The 17885-nt window shown below is 61.2% G+C and overlaps 2 protein-coding genes across 2 annotated transcripts; one reads left to right on the forward strand and one right to left on the reverse strand.

The window, feature by feature from the left end:
• Nucleotides 1–3627: 3627 nt before the first annotated feature.
• On the reverse strand, nt 3628–5692 carry SOX18 (SRY-box transcription factor 18). Its single transcript, XM_001083465.5, has 2 exons — nt 5212–5692; nt 3628–5011 (listed from the first exon to the last, which is right to left on the reverse strand). The coding sequence occupies exons 1-2, from the start codon at nt 5567–5569 to the stop codon at nt 4215–4217; spliced, it is 1155 nt and encodes a 384-aa protein (XP_001083465.1). The 5' UTR covers nt 5570–5692; the 3' UTR covers nt 3628–4214.
• Nucleotides 5693–5732: 40 nt separating this feature from the next.
• On the forward strand, nt 5733–17768 carry LOC144332228 (uncharacterized). Its single transcript, XM_077952221.1, has 3 exons — nt 5733–6102; nt 12879–13111; nt 17596–17768. Exons 1-3 carry the CDS (start codon nt 6042–6044, stop codon nt 17626–17628), a joined length of 327 nt encoding a protein of 108 aa, XP_077808347.1. The 5' UTR covers nt 5733–6041; the 3' UTR covers nt 17629–17768.
• Nucleotides 17769–17885: the final 117 nt, after the last annotated feature.

Consider the following 17885-nt stretch of genomic DNA (forward strand, 5'->3'; position numbering starts at 1 on the left):
AGTGTGCAGGGTGAACCAAGCCAGACACGAAAGGCCACATGTTATCCCACTTATAAGAAATGTCCAGGCCAGACACTGCAAATCCACAGAGACCAAAAGCAGTTTAGTGTTTATCGGGGCAGGGGGCAGGAAAGACTAGGGAGTAATGGGTTTCTCTTGAGGGTGATGAAAAGCTCTAAAATTAAAGCTGGGCGTGGGGGCGCACACCTGCACTTCCAGCGAGGTAGGGAGGATCACTTTTCGAGGCTGCAGGTTCTAAGACCGTTTCTGTGAATAGCCTCTGCACTCCAGCAGCCTGGGCAACATAGCAAGACCCCGTCTCTTAAAAATAAATAAAGGCCAGGTGTGGTAGATCATGTCTATAACTCCAGCACTTTGGGAAGCCAGGTGTTCAAGACCAGCCTGGGAAACATAGGAGTCTCTACAGCAAAGCAACAAGAAGCTCCGAGGTAGAGCGTTTGACTGCAACAGACAGGATGCCCTAAAATAATATAGTGGAGAAGGTTTCCAGCCTTGTGACTACAACAAAACCACTCCATCGCAGACTTAAATTTTATGTAGACTTTGTAGAATGTAAGTGGAGCGGTTTAGTTTTCTGGGGTGCTTTTCCTGCTGAGTGGTGGGGGCTGAGTGGTGGGAGGCTCGGGTCCCCACATGTGCCTTTCTTGCCTGCCCCAGCAGGACGTTGCTGGGGTCGTCTGCTCTTCGTCTGGTGTGTGGCTGGGTGTGTGTGTCTGTGTTGGTGTTCCCAAGGGTGTGCAAAGTGATGACTGTATCTGCTGGGGACAGAGGTGCACACCATACCCACTTCCAGCCCCCATTTTCTCTGACTCTGCCCCTGGGCTGCCTGCTGGGGAGAGTTCAACACCTCAATCAGCTCACTCCTGGGACAAACTGGATCCTGGGCATGGGAGACGGGAGGGGAGCTGTGGCCAGCGCCAGGCAGGGCTGCTAGAGCTTCTCACCAGGAGCTGAGGCCTGACTCAGCAGGAGGAGGGTGGAGACCTCCCTCGGAGCCTCAGGGAAGAAGGCAGACAGGGCCAGAAGTGGGAGGGGTGTGCAGCTGGTGCCAGAGCTGGAGCACCCAGGCCCTGGGGCTGTGGTCCTGCCTAGCAGGGCTGTTCAGCCTTTGGCGGGTAGAGGGGAGATCCCTGGGCCGGGCCCTGGAAGAGGCCGTGTAAGGAGACCCCACCCACCGCTGCTGAGGGCCGCAATTGGAACCAGGTGCCCTCAGTGGAAACCTCTTTCATGTCCCCTTCTGATCCTTCTCCTGGGCATTTCCAGCCTCTGGGCTGGGACTTGCTTCAGCTGGAGCCCCCCACTAGCCCCCCACCCTGGCACTTGAAGGAGGGGCTTCTCACAGGTACCCACTCTGTCCCTTCCTCACACAGACCATGAGGCTGTGTTGCCACCCAAGGTGTCTTCCAAGCTCTCCACCCCATTGGTCTAGAAGGGGGTGCGATGGGGGTGAGGAGTCCAGAATAGGGGATGCGTGCTGGCCGTGAGACTGCCACTCTGGCCTCCCCCAGGCTGGCTGGCTGTGTCCGTGTTATTGGGGAGATGCCCAGCCCTAACAGGGAGTCACTGGAGGCCAAGGGCGGGGGCTGTTCACATGAATAAATTCAGCAGGACAGGCTGGGTCTGTTGTCTCTCTCCTGCCCTGGTTGGGGGTTGGGGGAGGGGCAGGTGGTCTCATGCCTTGGTCAGCCACTTGCAGACTCTGGCTATTGGGTCACCCTCTGGCTGAGATCCCCATGGAAGGGGGTGCATCTTGGGCCTGCTGACCCCAGGACTCCAGGGAGTGGGCCAGAGCAGGAGTTGGTGGCCATGAGAGCTGGGTGTGGCTTGCACTCACCAGTGTGAGCATTTATCTCATGGTATGAGCCCATGAAGAGTCCACATTGGTGCCTCAGAGACCCCCACTCCCCACCGAAAGACAGATGTGGCTTGTGTCCCTTTGGGTCTCACCTTCTCTGCTTCCCTGCTGTGTACTGGCAGACAGTGCTTGGCAGACATGGGCAGTGACCTCAGTGTCCTGTGGGCTGTGTCTGTGCCTGTGCCTGCCTGGTGCATCGCTCTCTACCTCCGAGCCTGTCTCCTGCCCTCTTCAGCATCTGTTTCTCCTTGTCTGTTTCTGTCCCCTCTGCATGTCTCTGTCCTTTTGTCTTTGAGTTCTGTGTGCTCTGCTGCCAATGTGGTGGGGAAGGGGCCCCAGGTGCAGCCCCTACTGGGGGCCCATCTGAGGGGTGGCACTCATGCTGATTAATACAGAGGTGACATGCCCTGCTCCAGGGAAGGGTAGCTGTAAAATAGCCCCATTTCACCCCCTCCACACACACTCAGGCAGCAGGCACAGGTCCATCCCGCCCCAGGCTGCACATCCACGTGCCACCCACATGCTGTCCCGTGCATGAAGGGCCACACTGGGAGTCTCATTCACATACACACAGAACCACAAGACACACTCAGAGGCGTGCATGCCCCCTGTACCTGGGAGGCTGAGCCGTGAGCGGCTTTTTCCACACCAGGGCGGTCAAGTTTCACTCTCCCCACCGACTCCCCCCCATGCAGAGGGGGTGCTGGGGCAGGATACGCCCCTCCTCTTGGCTTATACTTGCCAGGCCCTAGGGAGTGTGTCTGGGTGTTCACGTCTGGGGGTGATTGCCCCAACCTTCCCTGAACACGTGGGCTTGAGGTCAAGAGGACCAAGAGGTCAGCACGGAAAGAGGGTGTCCAGGCTGGGCGTGGTGGCTAATGTCTGTAATCCCAGCACTTTGGGAGGCTGAGGCAGGCGGATCATGAGGTCAGGAGATCAAGACCATCCTGGCTAACAGTGAAACCCTGTCTCTAGTAAAATACAAAAAATTAGCGAGGCGTGGTGGTGGGCGCCTGTAGTCCCAGATACTTGGGAGTCTGAGGCAGGAGAATGGAGTGAACCCAGGAGGCGGAGCTTGCAGTGAGCCGAGATTGCGCCACTGCACTCCAGCCTGGGCGACAGAGCAAGACTCCGTCTCAGGAAAAAAAAAAAAGAAAAAAAAAAGGGTGTCCAGTCCTCCTGGGGACTAGTGTGATACGCTCCAGAGTTGGGGGGTCTTGGGACGTGAAGCCTAGGCTCTCCTGCCTTGGTCATTGACCCTGTCTCTGGGCAGAGCTGGACAGGTCACCCGGGTGGGAGGGTGCTGTGGGTGTAGCAGGGTGCTGCCCTCCCTGGGGTGAGTGAGAACAGCTGACAGAGACCCCTGGAATCTGTGTCTGCACGTGGGCTGCCAACCTGCCAGCCTCCCTCAGGAAGGGTGCCGTACTGGGCAGCCCTTGGGCATGGAAGTTTTAAGGCAGAGGCAAGGGCAATGAAACCCTGCCACGGATGTGAGGGGATTGCTGGTAGTCCAATGTCTGATAGGCCTGAGTTAACATCGGGGTGGGACAGGAGGGCAGTGGAGGGTTGGGGGGAGTGTGGCCCCCATGCCTGCTACCCATGCTGTCTGGGCTGTGTCACGGAAGGAGGGAGGAGTGCTATGGGGTTCAGGCTAGGAGTCAGGCTCCCTGGGGGCGATTAGGAGGGAAGGGGCGTCCAGGGCTATTTGGGGGACTGCTCTTCCCTCCCTGCAAACACCACAGATGTCAGTGTGCAGAGGAAAGGCCCGAGGCTTTATTGTGGCCTCTCCACCCGGGGACCCAGCCCCAGGCTCCTCCTTTACAGCAAGCAAACATCTGCAGTCCTCACATTTCAAAAGCCTTTGCCGCAGTGACGGCTCTGATCACTGACACTTGTTGGAAGAAAAGTTTAAGAGTTTAAGTAAAAATTAAATATATTGTATTAGGTATAATTTTTTAAAAGGGCAAAGTAAAAAATATTAATACAATCTGGTTGTAGAAAATACACTGCAAGAAAAGGAACAGGTGCCTCAAAAATGTAACCCTGGCAACTCTGCCAACAGGTCCTAGGCTCCGGCTTCCTGGAAAGGCCCCAGGACACGTGGGAACTCCAGGCACCCTCGCAGGGGCCCTCCCGAGGGCAGGTGGCCCAGAAGCCCAGGGAGGGTGGCCTGGGAGGCGGAACGGGCACAAGGCCGAGCATCACTGGCTCCTAGGGGGCTGTGACATGGAGCCAAACATACACGCGTGCGAGAGGGTAGAGCGGGCAGCGACGCGGTCGGATTGGTCGCGGGGGCTGCGGGAGGAAGCGCTGCAGGGACCCGGGCGGCGCCGGCGGCCTAGCCGGAGATGCACGCGCTGTAATAGACCGCGCTGCTGGCGTCCGACAGCGCGGAGATCAGGCTGCTCTCCTCGGGGCAGGACATGGCGCGCGGGCCCAGTTTGGCCAGTGCCACGTGGTACGGGAGCCCGGGGGCGTCGGGCCGAGTCCGGCTGCAGTTGAGGTACTGGTCGAACTCGGTGAGGTCCACGTCGGCCCAGAGATCGGCGGCGGGCCCCAGCGGCTCGGCGCTCTCCAGCGGCGGGGCCTCGGGCGGCGGCGACAGCGGGCCGGGGTACGGGCCGGGCGTGCCCAGGGTGCCGTAGTACAGGCCAGCGAGCGGCGCCACCGGGGGCGCGGTCCTGAGCGCCTCCGCCAGGGGAGCCCCGTAGCAACCGCCGGGGTCCCGGGACAACTCGGTGGGCGCGTAGGGCGCGCGGAAGGCTCGCAGCGCGCAGTCCTCGGGCGCCGCGGGCGGTGGGAAGAAGGCAGCCTCGCCGGGCTCCAGGCCGTCCAGAGGCGAGCGCTCGGGCGTCGGCAGCCCCAGGCCGTCGAACTCGGCGCCCAGCGGGGGCAGCTCGCGGAAGGCGCGAGCCGAGCCAGGCGCCGCGGGGAAAGGCTCGGGCGGTGGCTGCGGGGGCGCTAATCCGGGGAGCAGGAGGCCGGGCTCCAGCCGCCGGGCCTTGCGCGCCTGCTTCTTGCGGCGCGGCCGGTACTTGTAGTTGGGGTGGTCGCGCAGGTGCTGCACGCGCAGCCGTTCGGCTTCCTCCACGAAGGGCCGCTTCTCCGCTGCGTTCAGCTCCTTCCACGCTTTGCCTGCGGGCCGCGGGCGCCAGTGAGTGGAACGCCGTCGGGCGGGTGGGCGCCGAGCCCTCCGTGCGCCTGGGACGCCCCGCGAGGGTTCGGCGCAGCCCCCCGTACACCGCGACCCCGGACCCCCGCGCCCCGCGCCCCCCGCCCCCTCCGGCCCGAGCCCCCCCGCCCGCTCCCCCTTCCGGCGCCCTCCCGCCGCTCACCCAGCATCTTGCTGAGCACCGCGTTGTGCAGGTCCGGGTTCTGCTGAGCCAGCCGCTTGCGCTCGTCCTTCGCCCACACCATGAAGGCGTTCATGGGCCGCCGGATGCGCGACTCGTCTGCCGCCTGGCGTTCCCCGCGGCCGGCCGGGCTGAGGCCATAGCGCCCCGGCTCGGGGCTGCGCGGCGGACTGCGCTGCGGGCTGGGCGGCGAGGCGGGCGCGGCGGGCGCGGCGAGGGCGGCGGGGGCGGCGGCGAGGCCGCGCGGGTCAGCGGCGGCCCCGTGTCCCGGGGCCCATGCACAGTCGCGGCGGGCGGGCGGGTCGTCCTGTGCGCCGTAGCCGGGCGGCGATCTCTGCATTCCAGCTGGGCGCGGCCTGGGCGGAACGGAGCGCGGGAGCGCGGAGGGCGGGCGGCGGGCACTGCGGAGCCGGGCGCGAGGGCGGGCCAGGCCGGGAGGGCGGACGGCGGTGGGGACGGCGGTGGCCTCGGGCCGGGCGGGCGCCCAGATATAGCGGCTCGGGGCCAATCGGCGGCGGGGCGGGCGGGCCGGGGCGGGTCGGGGCCGCCCCCTCCCCGGGGGCTCCCTTTCTTCTCTGGCCGGGCGGGATTTCGCGGAGGCCTCCCCCGCGCACAGCCCCCCCACCTCCCCCGCCACCTCTCAGAAGGAGAGACCCCCGGGTGGGCAGGAAAGGGCTGCCGATGTGGGCCGGTGCTGCCAGACTTTCAGAGGCGAGCTGCCACCCACCCACGGAGTCGGACCCCCGGGCAGTAACGGGGAGGGCGGCAGTGTCCCGCTCGTTGCCGTTCCCCGCACCCCCCTAGGAGGCTCCATGGGGAGGAGAGGGCCCTTTTGCACACCAAGTTCTTGCGAGGCTGCCTTCCCAACAGCCGGTAAGTCCTTCCTGGAGCGCAGCGCCCTCAGAAAAGCCCCCGGCTTTGGAGAGGCGCTCTGACTATCCAAGGGCGCCCATGCACCACGTTCCTGTCAGCACCAGGGCCTTTGAATGTTTTTATGGGACAAGGTGGTCTTCGTGTTTCTGTCCTCACGCCCAAACCAACGCTGCCACAAGGCAAAGCTGACACAGGGAGGGAGAGAGCAGAGGCCCTGGACAGAGCCCACAAAGAGAAGGGGGAGCAGGGATGCAGAGGCTGTGGCCTCCTCCCTGCCCACCTCAGGGCCCTTGGGGAGGGGCCTGAGACCCACAGGGGCTGTCCGGCTCCCCTGCCCAGCCCAGGCCACCGCTGCAGCAAGAGGCAGGGCCGACCTGGGTCCTTCCCGCTGGCCCCTCCCTGGACCCTCTGACCTGGGGAGGGCCGGGTTCCAGAGGAGCGTCCAGCTTCCTGAATTTTCACTGTCCCCTTCCCACCCCATCAGGAGGGGATCTGGCCTCCAGAGCTGAGGGTCTCCCTCTGGAGGTCCTCCCCTCCCACTGCCATACGTGGTTCTACTGGAGGAGTGTCAGGTGTCCCCAGCAGCCCTCCAGGCAGGGTCAGAATCCCCCCACCTCACAGCACATCTCCTCATAGCCTGGAGGCTCCGCAACTGCCCCCCACCCACCCCTGTGCTGGGAGCCCCGTGGGTAGAGGCCACAGATCTTGGTGGCCTTGAGCCTGTGTGGCCAGCAGTTCTTGGGTCTCTGTCCCTGCCAGCCTCGCTAGGCCACATCCAGTCTGTGATGGGAATGGGGGGGCCCTATGTGGGCCTTGCAGTGCTCCTCAGAGGCTGTTCCTGAACTGTCCCCAGGGGCGCTCCTGCCCTGAGGCCAGCACCCCCCACAGGGGCACCCCCACCGAGGGCTGTTGCGGTCGGTGTCCAGCCCTCCCCAAAGCCCCACATCACAGTCTGTCTCGACGCCCATCGTCCCAGCATGTGGGGCTGGATCTCCCAGTCTGGCCTCCAGGTCTCCCCTCACTCCAGTTTGCCCCACGGGCCTAGCACCTCGTTCACAGACACTGAACCAGTGCTGGCTAATGGGGGGCCCTTGGGGCACCAGGAGGTGTGGCCTCTGGCTTTTCTGGGGAGGCAGGCAGAGTTGTGGCCACAGGGATGGATGGGCTTACAGGCCTCTGCCGGGTGGTGCTAGTTCCCCTTCAATCTCAGTGTGGGTGGCTGGACCCTTGGCCAAGTCTGTGTGGGTGGGCCTCCTGGGCAGCTGGCAGGAAGGTGCAGGGGGGTGGGGAGCTGTGTGAAGACCCCCAAAGGGCTGCCACTTGGCAGAAGCTTCGTCTACTCACAACCTTAGGGATGGAGTCTGGGGTCACCAGGGCCTGGCTCAGCCTGGGCAGTGGCTGGTCACTGGGGCCTGGGAAAGAGGTCCTCAGGGTCCTCTGCAGCAGCCCTCACATGTTGGGGGAGATTTGCAGTTCCCTGGGGGCTCTGCTTGGTCCTCTGCCGCCCCTGAGAGCCCAGAGTCACTGGAGCTGCTCTAAACATAGTGGCAGGCAGTGTCCGGCATGACCTCATCGCCTCCTCATCCCCTACAACACCCACCAGCAGCCGCCTTGCCTGGCGCCAGCCAGTGACCCACCCTCTTGGCTGGGCTGTGGGACTCAGGTGTCCGGCCGTCATGTCCTGTGAGCCAGGGCTGGGTGGGGAGCCTCCTGGGGTGCTCCTTTCCCTCCACATGGCAGGGAGGAGGCGGCAGCCCCGGCCCAGTGTCCAGATGGGACAAAGTGGGGGTAGAGACCACAGTCAGGGTGGCGTGATCTGGAGTCGCAGGGCTGGGGGGACTCTCCAGGGCTGTACAGGGGATGGTGTGGGTGTGGCCAGCTGTGCTGAGGGAAGGGAATCCGATGTGTGTCTGTGCGTCTGTGTGTGGCCTGTGTCTGTCTGTCTGCCTGGGTGTGGGGTGAGGGGGACTCTGGTGCTGGAGGCTGCCCAGGGCCTTGGGAGCCAGGCAAGCTGGACTCTCCCAGGAAGAGGTGAAGACCCATAATAGGTCCAGGACCAGGGGTCCTGCTCCGTGAAGGTTGGAGGGTCCCCAAGGCTTCTCTGGCCACTGAGCTTGGGCCCCAGCTTTCTCCAAAGGAGGGCAGGCAGTTCATGAGTCTAGGGGCATTCGTCTGCCTCTGGAACCCCACCTCAGTCTCTCCTGGACCAGGTGGGCTACAGCCCACCCTTGGGAGGGAGCCTATCTGTAGCCCCCAAACCCCAGTCAGAAAGGCAGAGTTTGGGGGCAAGCTTTCTCTACAAGGGTGGGACTGGCCTGGGCACTGAGTGGACACTCTCCTGCCTACCACCTGCCCCTCTCCCTCAGCATGGACAGGAACTTGGCCTCCAAGTGAGGCCTGCAAAGGACGCTGGGTAGTCCCCCTCGGTGGCTCTGGGTGGGGGCTTGGCTTGGCACGGCTCCGGGCCGGGATGGCGGGACCTCCCAGGCACTGCCTGGGCACAGACCTCCCAGGCTCCCGCCAGCCCAGCCCCTGCGGCTGCAAGAGCAGCGAGGCTGGGACCAATTACCGAGTCCGAGGGGCCTGGACCCTCCTGCTCCTCAGGGTGGAGGTGGGGGTTCCTGTTGGATGCAGTTTCAGGTGGAGGGGGCTCTCTGGCCTCCCGAACTTTGGCTCTCCCAGTTCAGATCCTACCTTCTGCCCACAGCTGAACACCTCTTCCGCAGGGAGCCCCCGCCTTCCAGCCACTGTCCTCGAGAGACGGCAGCGTCTTGGTCTCCTGTCTGCAGCCTTGGTGGGCTTCCTTCGGAACTCGCTGAGACAGGTCCGGCTCCTTGGGAGCTCTGTATTTAGTGGGCCTTGTCCTGGAGTTGCGGCTCCAGGCCTAGTGAGACATGGCAGAGGCCAGGGCAGGGAGAGTGTGAGGCTGGGGTCAGGGTCTATGCGGAGGCCGCCCGATGCCTCAGAACCAGGTGGACACAGTTGTGTGCATGTCCCTCTTGGCCAATGACAGGTCTGGTTCAGGTGGCCCTTGCCCAGGGACAGAGGCTTCTCCTGGCTCCGTGCCTTCCAGCTCTTAGTCCTGGTATGCACAGTGTCACTGGGCTTCCGATAGCTGCCGGCCTCAACTCTGGGAGAGGGCAGGTGGGGCGGCAGGAGGTGCCTGTGCTTTCCTGGGCATGAGCAGGCATGAGAGGTACACGTGCTCACCTGGGCAGCGCCTCTCAACTGTTAGGTGTGGGGTTAGGGTTCACCTGACGATTTGCCACAGTCCAGTGGACCCGAGAGTTGCATGCAGAGCTGGGTGTCAGTGCAGATTGGGGAAGGGTCTGAGGGTGTGGGTGTGGGGGGCTGTGCCGGGGCCTGCAGACTGGGGTGTGCAGTGCGAGTGAGGTGCTTTTGTAGTCTGAGGGGTGATGTGCCAGTGTGGTGTCAGGGTCTCTTCTACTCTGGGTGCTATGGGCCAGCAGGACTGAGAGGGGTGGGGCCTTCTCTGGGTTGAGGGCCACAGGGGATGGTGAGGGTGGGAGTGCTGAATTTTCGCACAGGGTGGGGCTGGGCTGCGGGCAGCAGATGTGCTGCGGACAGTCAGGGTTAGGTCACCTGCGGCGAGCAGGGCTTCCTAGGTGTTCCCGGGGCCCTGGTGATGTGGAAGCTGTTCTCAAATTCTGGGGTGTTGTGCTGTGGTGGGCATGTACCTAGGGTGTTATCAAGGGCTGTGCCCACTTTTAGGGGCACTGGGCAAGAGTCGGGGTCAGAGCAGCTGCTTGAGCTCTGCAGGGACCATCGTGTGGCCCTCGGGGTATCCTGCCCTAGGGGCAGCTGCAGGGCCACTTGTGTCCCTGGGTGCTGCGGCCTGTTGTGCGGCCTTCCCAGTGCTGTTTGTTGATGGGGGGGTTCCATGGGAAGCTGGTGGGCTGGGCTGCTCTGGGTTTCTGAGGCAACAGCAGGGAGGGGCCAGGAAACTGCAGCTCAGGAAGGAAGGCTGGCCTTGCAGGAGGAGGGAGCCTGGGGCCAGCTTAGGCTGAGCAGGCGCCAGACATTCTGTCCTGCGGCCCCGGCCCCCACTGGCTGGGAGCTCCTGCCCAAGTTCTACTGGCCCCACCCTTGTCTCCACCTCCATGCTTGTATGGCTGCCTTTATTCAGACCTTGGTGGCTTGGGCTTGGGTCTGTGGGTGACCTCGTCCTGTGCTTATGTGAGCCCCGGTCCCTTTGTGGCTCTGCAGAGGCCCAAATGGGGCTCTCGGTGTACCCTGCACTGTGGGGCATGTGTTAGCACACTCCGGTCCCCAGGGTCCCTGGAGGGCAGTGTCCACTCTGACTGCCCTGTCCTGGGCTGGCCCAGCCTCCTCCTCCCCTGCCAGGTTGGGAAATGGGGAGAGGGCGAACACCCTCAGGGGTCATCTGTCTCCCAGCCACGGAGGGGCACTGCAGGGCTGGACGCCTGAAGCTGTGTGTTTCTTTCTGTTGCTTGTCCTGGCATTAGTGACAGCCAGCTGGGGCTGCCACATGGGCTAGAGGGGGCAGGCCTGTGTTCTGGGGGCTCATCCACCCCTTCTTGCTCAGGGACTGGCAACATCTATCCGGATGTCCATTTGTTCTTGGGCAGCTGCTGTGTAGCAGACCCTGTATTAGGGGTTAGGAATTTGGCAGAGAACAAAACAGACAGGTCCCTGCCTGTGGGAAGCTTCCATTTTGCTGAAGAGACAGACAGTCAACAAATCCACAAACAGGCCAGTGGCTCACGCCTGTAATCCCAGCACTTTGGGAGGCTAAGGCGGGCAGATCACCTGAGGTCAGGAGTTCGAGACCAGCCTGGTCAATATGGTGAAACTGCCGTCTCTACTTGAAAAAAAAAAAAAAAATTAGCTGGGCGTGGTGGGCTCCTGTAGTCCCAGCTACCCTGGAGGCTGAGGCATGAGAATCGCTTGAACCTGGGAGGCGGAGGTTGCAGTGAGCTGAGATCGCACCACTGCACTCCAGCCTGGGTGACAGAGTGAGACTCTGTTTCCAAACAAAAACAAAAGCAAAAAACAAAAATTAGCTGGGCGTGGTGGCACATGCTTGCAATCCCAGCTAGTAGGGAGGCTAAGGCACAGGAATTGCTTGAGCCTGGGAGGTAGAGGTTGCAGCGAGCCGAGATGTCACCACTGCACTCCAGCCTGGGCGACAGAGGAAGACTGTTTCAAAAAACAAAAATGAAACAAAACAAACCTAACCAAAAACAAATCCACAAACAAGCCAGAACTTGGGGTGCCAGGTGTAGGGAGGGGGCTGTGTCAGGGTCACGCATGGCTTTTGCCCTTGGGGGTTCATGGGAGGGGTCTTTTCACAGAGGGAGGAGCATGTGCCAAGGCCCTGGGGCAGGGAAGTCTGCTGGCGTGAGCGGAGCAGGGGGTGCGGAGAGGAGGGGATGAGGCTCAGAGGGAACAAGGGCTGAGTTGGGTCTGGGAGAGTCTTGCATTTTCTGAGTGAGATGGGACCTTGGGAGGTTCTGAGTAGAGCATGATCTGCCTCAGCTCAGCTGCTACGTGAAGATGCGGCTGTGCAGGGCAGGAGGGACGGGCTCACCGCCAGCGGAGAAGGCAGGAGGCTCTGCTTTTGCAGGGGGCCTGGCCAAGGTTGGCTCTCAGCCCCTGCTCTGGCTGCCCCGGGAGTCTGCCTGGTTTCTCTCTGGGAGGCGTGGGCCCCTGGGAGGTGCTGCCTCAGGGAACCCTGGTTTTGCTGCCCTGTGAGTTGGGTCTCCAGGCTTCACCCATAGCCCGACCCCACGGCTGCCTGGGGCCTCTGGGGAGGGGGAGGGTGGAGTGGCCGCCAGGCTGGCGGGCTGGCAGGGCAGCATTTCTGGGAATTGTGTGGGGGAAGTGCATTGTTAGAGCAAGCCTGGAGCAGGCCGCCAGGGCCGCCGCTGGCCTCTGGGGATGCCTCTTGCCTCCCCCAGCGTTGCTTCTGTGGGAGGGAGCTGGGACTGGGCCAAGGCATGGGCTGGGCTGGGGACTTTCCGAGAGACGCTCCCCTGGGCAGGTGGCTCTTCCCATTCTGCAGACTGGGCGACTGAGGTCCGGAGAGCCGGCTGCTGCAATGGCAAAGCCAGGAGCAGTGGGCCCAGTCCCCATCCCCTGCCCTCATCTGCTGGTGCATGGGACAGGGGAACACTTGCTGGACCTAAGCCCCGTCGCTGACCTGCCGGTGGGCATCCAAGGGAGGCCTGGGTGGGGTCCACTGGGGACACAGCTCGGCAGAGCCCCCAAGGTGGGCTGGAGGGTCTGATGGAACGGGGCGCAGAGATGGTGCCTAGGTGCTTGGGCTGTGGGAGGGCTGCCCACGGGGTGGCAGGGGGTGGGGGCTCCTGGAGCTGCAGGATTCCCCGGCCCCCGCTCTGTGGTTGCAGGAAGCAAGTGGGGCTCCGTGTGAGTTTGGCAGCAGGAGCCTTCCCACCGCGGCTCTGCCTTAGCCAGAGGGGAAGCATGGATAGCGGCCACTGGGGTCATGGCCGGCTTTGGGCGGGCAGGGGGCGGGGGACGCAAATAGAAAAATAAATGGCCTGAGCTTCCGAAGTTTCCTGGACTCAGGATGGGGGAGGGCAGGCCTTTGGGCCAAAGGTGCGGCCAGCTCTGTGGGGTGGACGGGGGGTTTCTCCCCAGACGCCTGTTGGGGCCAGAGCTGCCCCCTCAGACCTCCAAGGTGGGACACATCTCCTTAGCGCCCTCAGGACAGGGCCCTGCTGCCTACAGAGAATTCCTAAAGGCCTATCCATATGTCTCTGTCCATAAAGACATCGAGTGTGGAGGACACCCTGGAGGAGGAGACGGAACCCTCCTGTTTCCTGGGCCTCAGCCCCAGGTGAGGCTGGCCACAGGTGACCACAGAGACCTAGCCTGGTGTCGTGCAGCCGCTGGGTCTGTGAAGGGGAGTGAGGCACTCCTCACCCCGTGGCAGCTCCTAATCAGGCCTCTCCCCTGCACCTGCACATCATGTGGCTGTGGCTCCCAGGATGAGACAGGCTCGGTGAGTGAGCGTCCCTCTCCTTCATCAGGAGAGGGACGCCTCCGCTATGAGCCACCCTTCTTTCAGGCTATGTGCATTTCCGACTCTGTTCTCAGGGTTTAACCGAAACCCTAACGCGGCAGAGTGGGACCCAGGCCTTGCCCTCTGGGCAAGTGGCTCCCTGTGTGTGTGAGGCTCCTGTCTGCATGTGTGCGTGTGCATGTGTGCGTGTGCATGTGTGCGTGTGCATGTGTGCGTGTGCATGTGTGCATGTGCGCGTGTGCATGTGTGCGTGTGCATGTGTGCGTGTGCATGTGTGCGTGTGCGCGTGTGCGTGTGCGCGTGTGCATGTGTGCGTGTGCATGTGTGCGTGTGCATGTGTGTGTGCGTGCGTGTGCATGTGTGCGTGTGCATGTGTGCATGTGCGCGTGTGCATGTGTGCGTGTGCATGTGTGCGTGTGCATGTGTGCATGTGTGCGTGTGCGTGTGTGCGTGTGCGTGTGTGCGTGTGCATGTGTGCATGTGTGCGTGTGCATGTGTGCGTGTGCATGTGTGCGTGTGCATGTGTGCCTGCACATGGGGAAGGAAAGTTTTTCAGCGGCCGAGGATGGGAGTAGGGGCTGGAGCAGCACCCTGCAGGGACGCCCCACAGGAAAATCGACGGTTCTGATGTTCTCAGCCTCTGGGTGCAATTTCCTGAGGGCACAGGAACGTCTGGCACCCCTGGGCAGCTTGCTGGGGGAAGCTCCGTGGAGGAGGATGTCCCGAGGTCGGTGAGATCCAGGAGGGGTCTGCTGGGGGGCGGGAATGCTCTGAGCAAGGTCCCGGAAGTCCAGAGCTCCTGAGGGATCCGGGACCAGGGGCACTGGGGAGTTTCAGAGTTGGTCGCCGCCACAGCCCTCACAAGTGAGGCTGCTCTCTGGGACTGGTCACCTTCTCGCCTCGGCCACTTCACAGTCCTGGGGGGCAGCTGTGGCTCTTGCTGGGAACCAGCTGACCCTCCCTGGGGCTTGGGGGTGGGGTGGTGCTGAAGTGAGGCTCACCCGTCTGTGGCTTACTCCCGCCACCTAGAGGCCACTGTTCCTCACAGGCTCCCGGGCCAGTCACCTGCCGCCGCCCGGGGGCAGGACCTCCCCACGGGATTGCAGTTTCTCTGATCACCGGGATGGGCCTACACCTCTCCCCCTGCAGCGGCTGCTTCCACGCAGGACTGGAGCATGTCAGGGTTCGGGGCTGCTGTCATAGGGGAGTGGCTGCGGCCTGCAGGTCAGAGGCACCCGACTTCTTTTGCTAACCCCCTTCCCTGCCTGTCCTGTCCACCCCTTTCTCTCCATCTTTCTCTCCTGCCCCTGCCATGAACCATGAACCAGTGACCCCATCCACACCTGTCTGACCAGGCTCCCCACGTGCCCTGACGTAGCCCGTAGGCTAAGCCCACAGCTGACATCCCTTCCTGGGGAATTCCCGACCTGCCAGCCATTGTTCTTCAGACACCCCAGCATCTTGACCTCCCTCTATCTGCAGCCTCTGTGGGCCGGGCCTCCACTAGGACCCCCTGAGACATGTCAGGCTCCTCACGAGCTCTGTCTTATGTGGCCACGCCCAGGGCCCCAGGAGGTAGAAGACCAGCGGGCATCTCATGGAGGAGGAAAAAGGGCCCAGAGAGGGACTTCCGCTCCGGCTCAGCAAGGGAGTCCCAGTTCCCGGAGTCCTTGTTGAGGCCCCTGCTCCACGGTGCACAAGGTAGAATTCATGGGATCATAAAGGAAACCAGTTCTACCAACACACGGTTAGGAAAATACTTTCTTAAAGTGTGATATCAAAACCCAAGTGCTTCTTTACCAAGAACAAGATGTGACCCACTGGGTAGCCTCTGCAGTTCCAGCAGCAGCCAGCATGTGGGCACGACACAGTTCCCATCCGTGCCAGCTCAGCACGGGCCCAGATGACTAGATTTGGTTCTAGGCCTTGTTCATAACTGAACGAACAACACCTTTCTGCTACAGGTTGGTATAAAGGAGATGATGGGCCGGACGCGGTGGCTCACGCCTATAATCCCAGCACTTTAGGAGGCCGAGGTGGGCGGATCACCTGAGGTCAGGAGTTTGAGACTAGCCTCACCAATATTATGTAACCTCGTCTCTACTAAAAATACAAACATATTAGCCGGCTGTGGTGGCGCATGCATGTAATCCCAGCTACTCGGGAGGTGAGACAAGAGAATTGCTTGAACTTGGGATGCGGAGGTTGCAGTGAGCCGAGATCGTGCCACTGCACTCCAGCCTGGGCAACAAGAGCGAAACTCTGTCTCAAAAAAAAAAAAAGGAGATGATGGTTTCTTCCCACCAGTTTATTTTCTGTCAGGGGTTTGGTCTCTGACTCCCTGGATTGTTGAGACACCTTGCACCCCACCAACACTTCAACCAGGACTGGGCTTGCCCCTCTCTCCTTTTTGCCTCCACTCTTAGGAACTTGCAGCTATCTGGGGTCAGTTCTCCTCCGTGCTGTCTGGGCTGCACCTCCTGCCCAGGAGGGGCCTCTCTGTGCTCCAGCCCTTGCCAGCATCTCAGGATCTGCAGTCCTGATACTTGGAGGTCTCCCCCACCCCCAGCTTGAGGGCTGGCTTCCTTCCATTGGTCTTCAAATCAACTCACCCTCGGCTGTTGGAGAAGCCTGTGTGTCTGGCCAGGCAGGCTCCATGGATGTGTCCAGTGTCTTCATGGATGGTGGGAACAGCTTTGAAACCCTGGCCACCCGGACCTCCGAAGCCACGATTTCTGGGGTTGCTGCTGGTTCCTGCACAAGGGCAGTTCCAGTGCGGCTTCTACAGGACCCTGGCCAGCTCCTTCGTCTGGTTGCCAGCCATTGAGAGGGTGGCTGAAGGGTGGGTGGCTCCAGCCTCCTCTCGTGTGCCTCTGATGAGGCTGGACCCTTCAAGTCTTCCTATATGCCCAAACCATGGAATTCTTGCCACGAGGACTTGCTTGGATGTTCTAGGCTGGAAGCTATGGCCCCAGCTCAGTGAGGACAGAATCAGTCAGTATGGAAACTGTGTTCCTCTATTAATAATAATATAATCATATAATATCACAGGGCCTCTATCTCAGAAAGGCTTTGCTCCTCACAAGGAATTCTATGCTTTTTCCTTATGATTGAGGTTTTTTTTTTTTCGATGGAGTCTGACTCTGTTGCCAGGCTGGAGTGCAGTGGCATGATCTCGGCTCACTGCAACCTTTGCTTCCCAGATTCAAGCAATTCTCCTGCCTCAGCCTCCTGAGTAGTTGGGACTACAGGCACATGCCGCCATGCCTGGCTAATTTTTTTTTTTTTTTTTGGTATTTTAGTAGAGACGGGGTTTCACCATGTTGCCCAGGCTGGTCTCAAACTCCTGAGCTCAGGCAGTCCACCTCCCAAAGTGCTAGGATTACAGGCATGAGCCACCGTGCCCGGCCTGAGTTTTTTTTGCGACAGAGTCTCACTCTGTCACCCAGGCTGGAGTGCAGTGGCACAATCTGGGCTCACTGCAACCTCCACCTCCTGGGTTCAAGCGATTCTCCTGCCTCAGCCTCACAAGTAGCTGGGATTACAGGCATGTGCTACCACACCCGGCTAATTTTTGTACTTTTTAGCAGAGACAGGGTTTCGCCATGTTGGCCAGGCTCTTCTGGAACTCCTGACCTCAGATAATCCGCCCACTTCAGCCTCCCAAAGTGCTGGGATTACAGGGGTGAGCCACTGTACCTGGCCAAGATGAGTCTCTCTCGCTCTCTTTTTCTTTTGAGACAGAGTCTCGCTGTTGTCGGCCAGGGCTGGAGTACAATGGTGCTATCTTGGCTCACTGCAACCTCCGCCTTCCGGGTTCCAGCAATTCTCCTGCCTCAGCCTCCTAAGTAGCTGAGATTATAGGTGCCTGGCACCACACCTGGCTAATTTTTGTAATCTTGGTAGAGAAGGGGTTTCACCATGTAGGCCAGGCTGGTCTTGAACTCCTGACCTCAGGTGATCCACCTGCCTCGGCCTCCCAAAGCGCTGGGATTACAGGCATGAGCCACTGTGCCCGGCCAAGATGAGTCTCTTAACTGACCATATTTTCTTTTTCATTTTGGCTGCTGGGAAGCTCAGTTATATCTGATTAGTGCCACAGACAGTCCAAGGAACGCTCAGCCCATTCCACCGGCCACCTGGCCTCATAGTTCCTTGGCCTGAACTTGAATGAATATAGGATCCACAACACTAAAGACAGCGGCTCCTTGGTCCACACCCTCCCCCAGGATTGTACCCTCCCCCAGGATTGTGCTCTCTCCAGCAAACCACCCAGCATCTGCATTACTGAGGAGTTGGCAGGCATTGGTGGGGATGCTGGCCTCGCACCTGTCCTCGTCCTCAACCCTCCCTAGGCCTGGGCCATCTCTCTGGCTGCCTGCAGTCTGGCCTTACCTAGGGACCTCCAACAACAAGGGCAATGAATACTAATGGTCATGCTCCATCCGCTGCTCTGTTCTCAGGCATGTGATGTCAACCAGCTTACATCATCTTGACGGGAGCCCTGTGAGGCCGCCACTGTCGTCAATCCAGCTTCACAAGTGGGGAGACTGAGATACAGAGCGGTCAACGTGCAGAGCCCAGAATCTGCTCCCTGGTGCTGACTTGGGAGGCAGAGGCCCCCCGCAACTCGCGAACCCCCCTTCCAGACGCCACGTCCAGCTACCCCGCTCTTACACCTGCAGGGCCCCACAAGAGGCCTCCCAGTGTGCGCGGGCCTCTTGAAGAGAGAATCTCCACTCAGATGTCCGAA

The sequence above is a fragment of the Macaca mulatta genome, chromosome 10, assembly GCF_049350105.2.
Source record: "Macaca mulatta isolate MMU2019108-1 chromosome 10, T2T-MMU8v2.0, whole genome shotgun sequence".
NCBI classification, from domain to species: Eukaryota; Metazoa; Chordata; class Mammalia; order Primates; family Cercopithecidae; genus Macaca; species Macaca mulatta.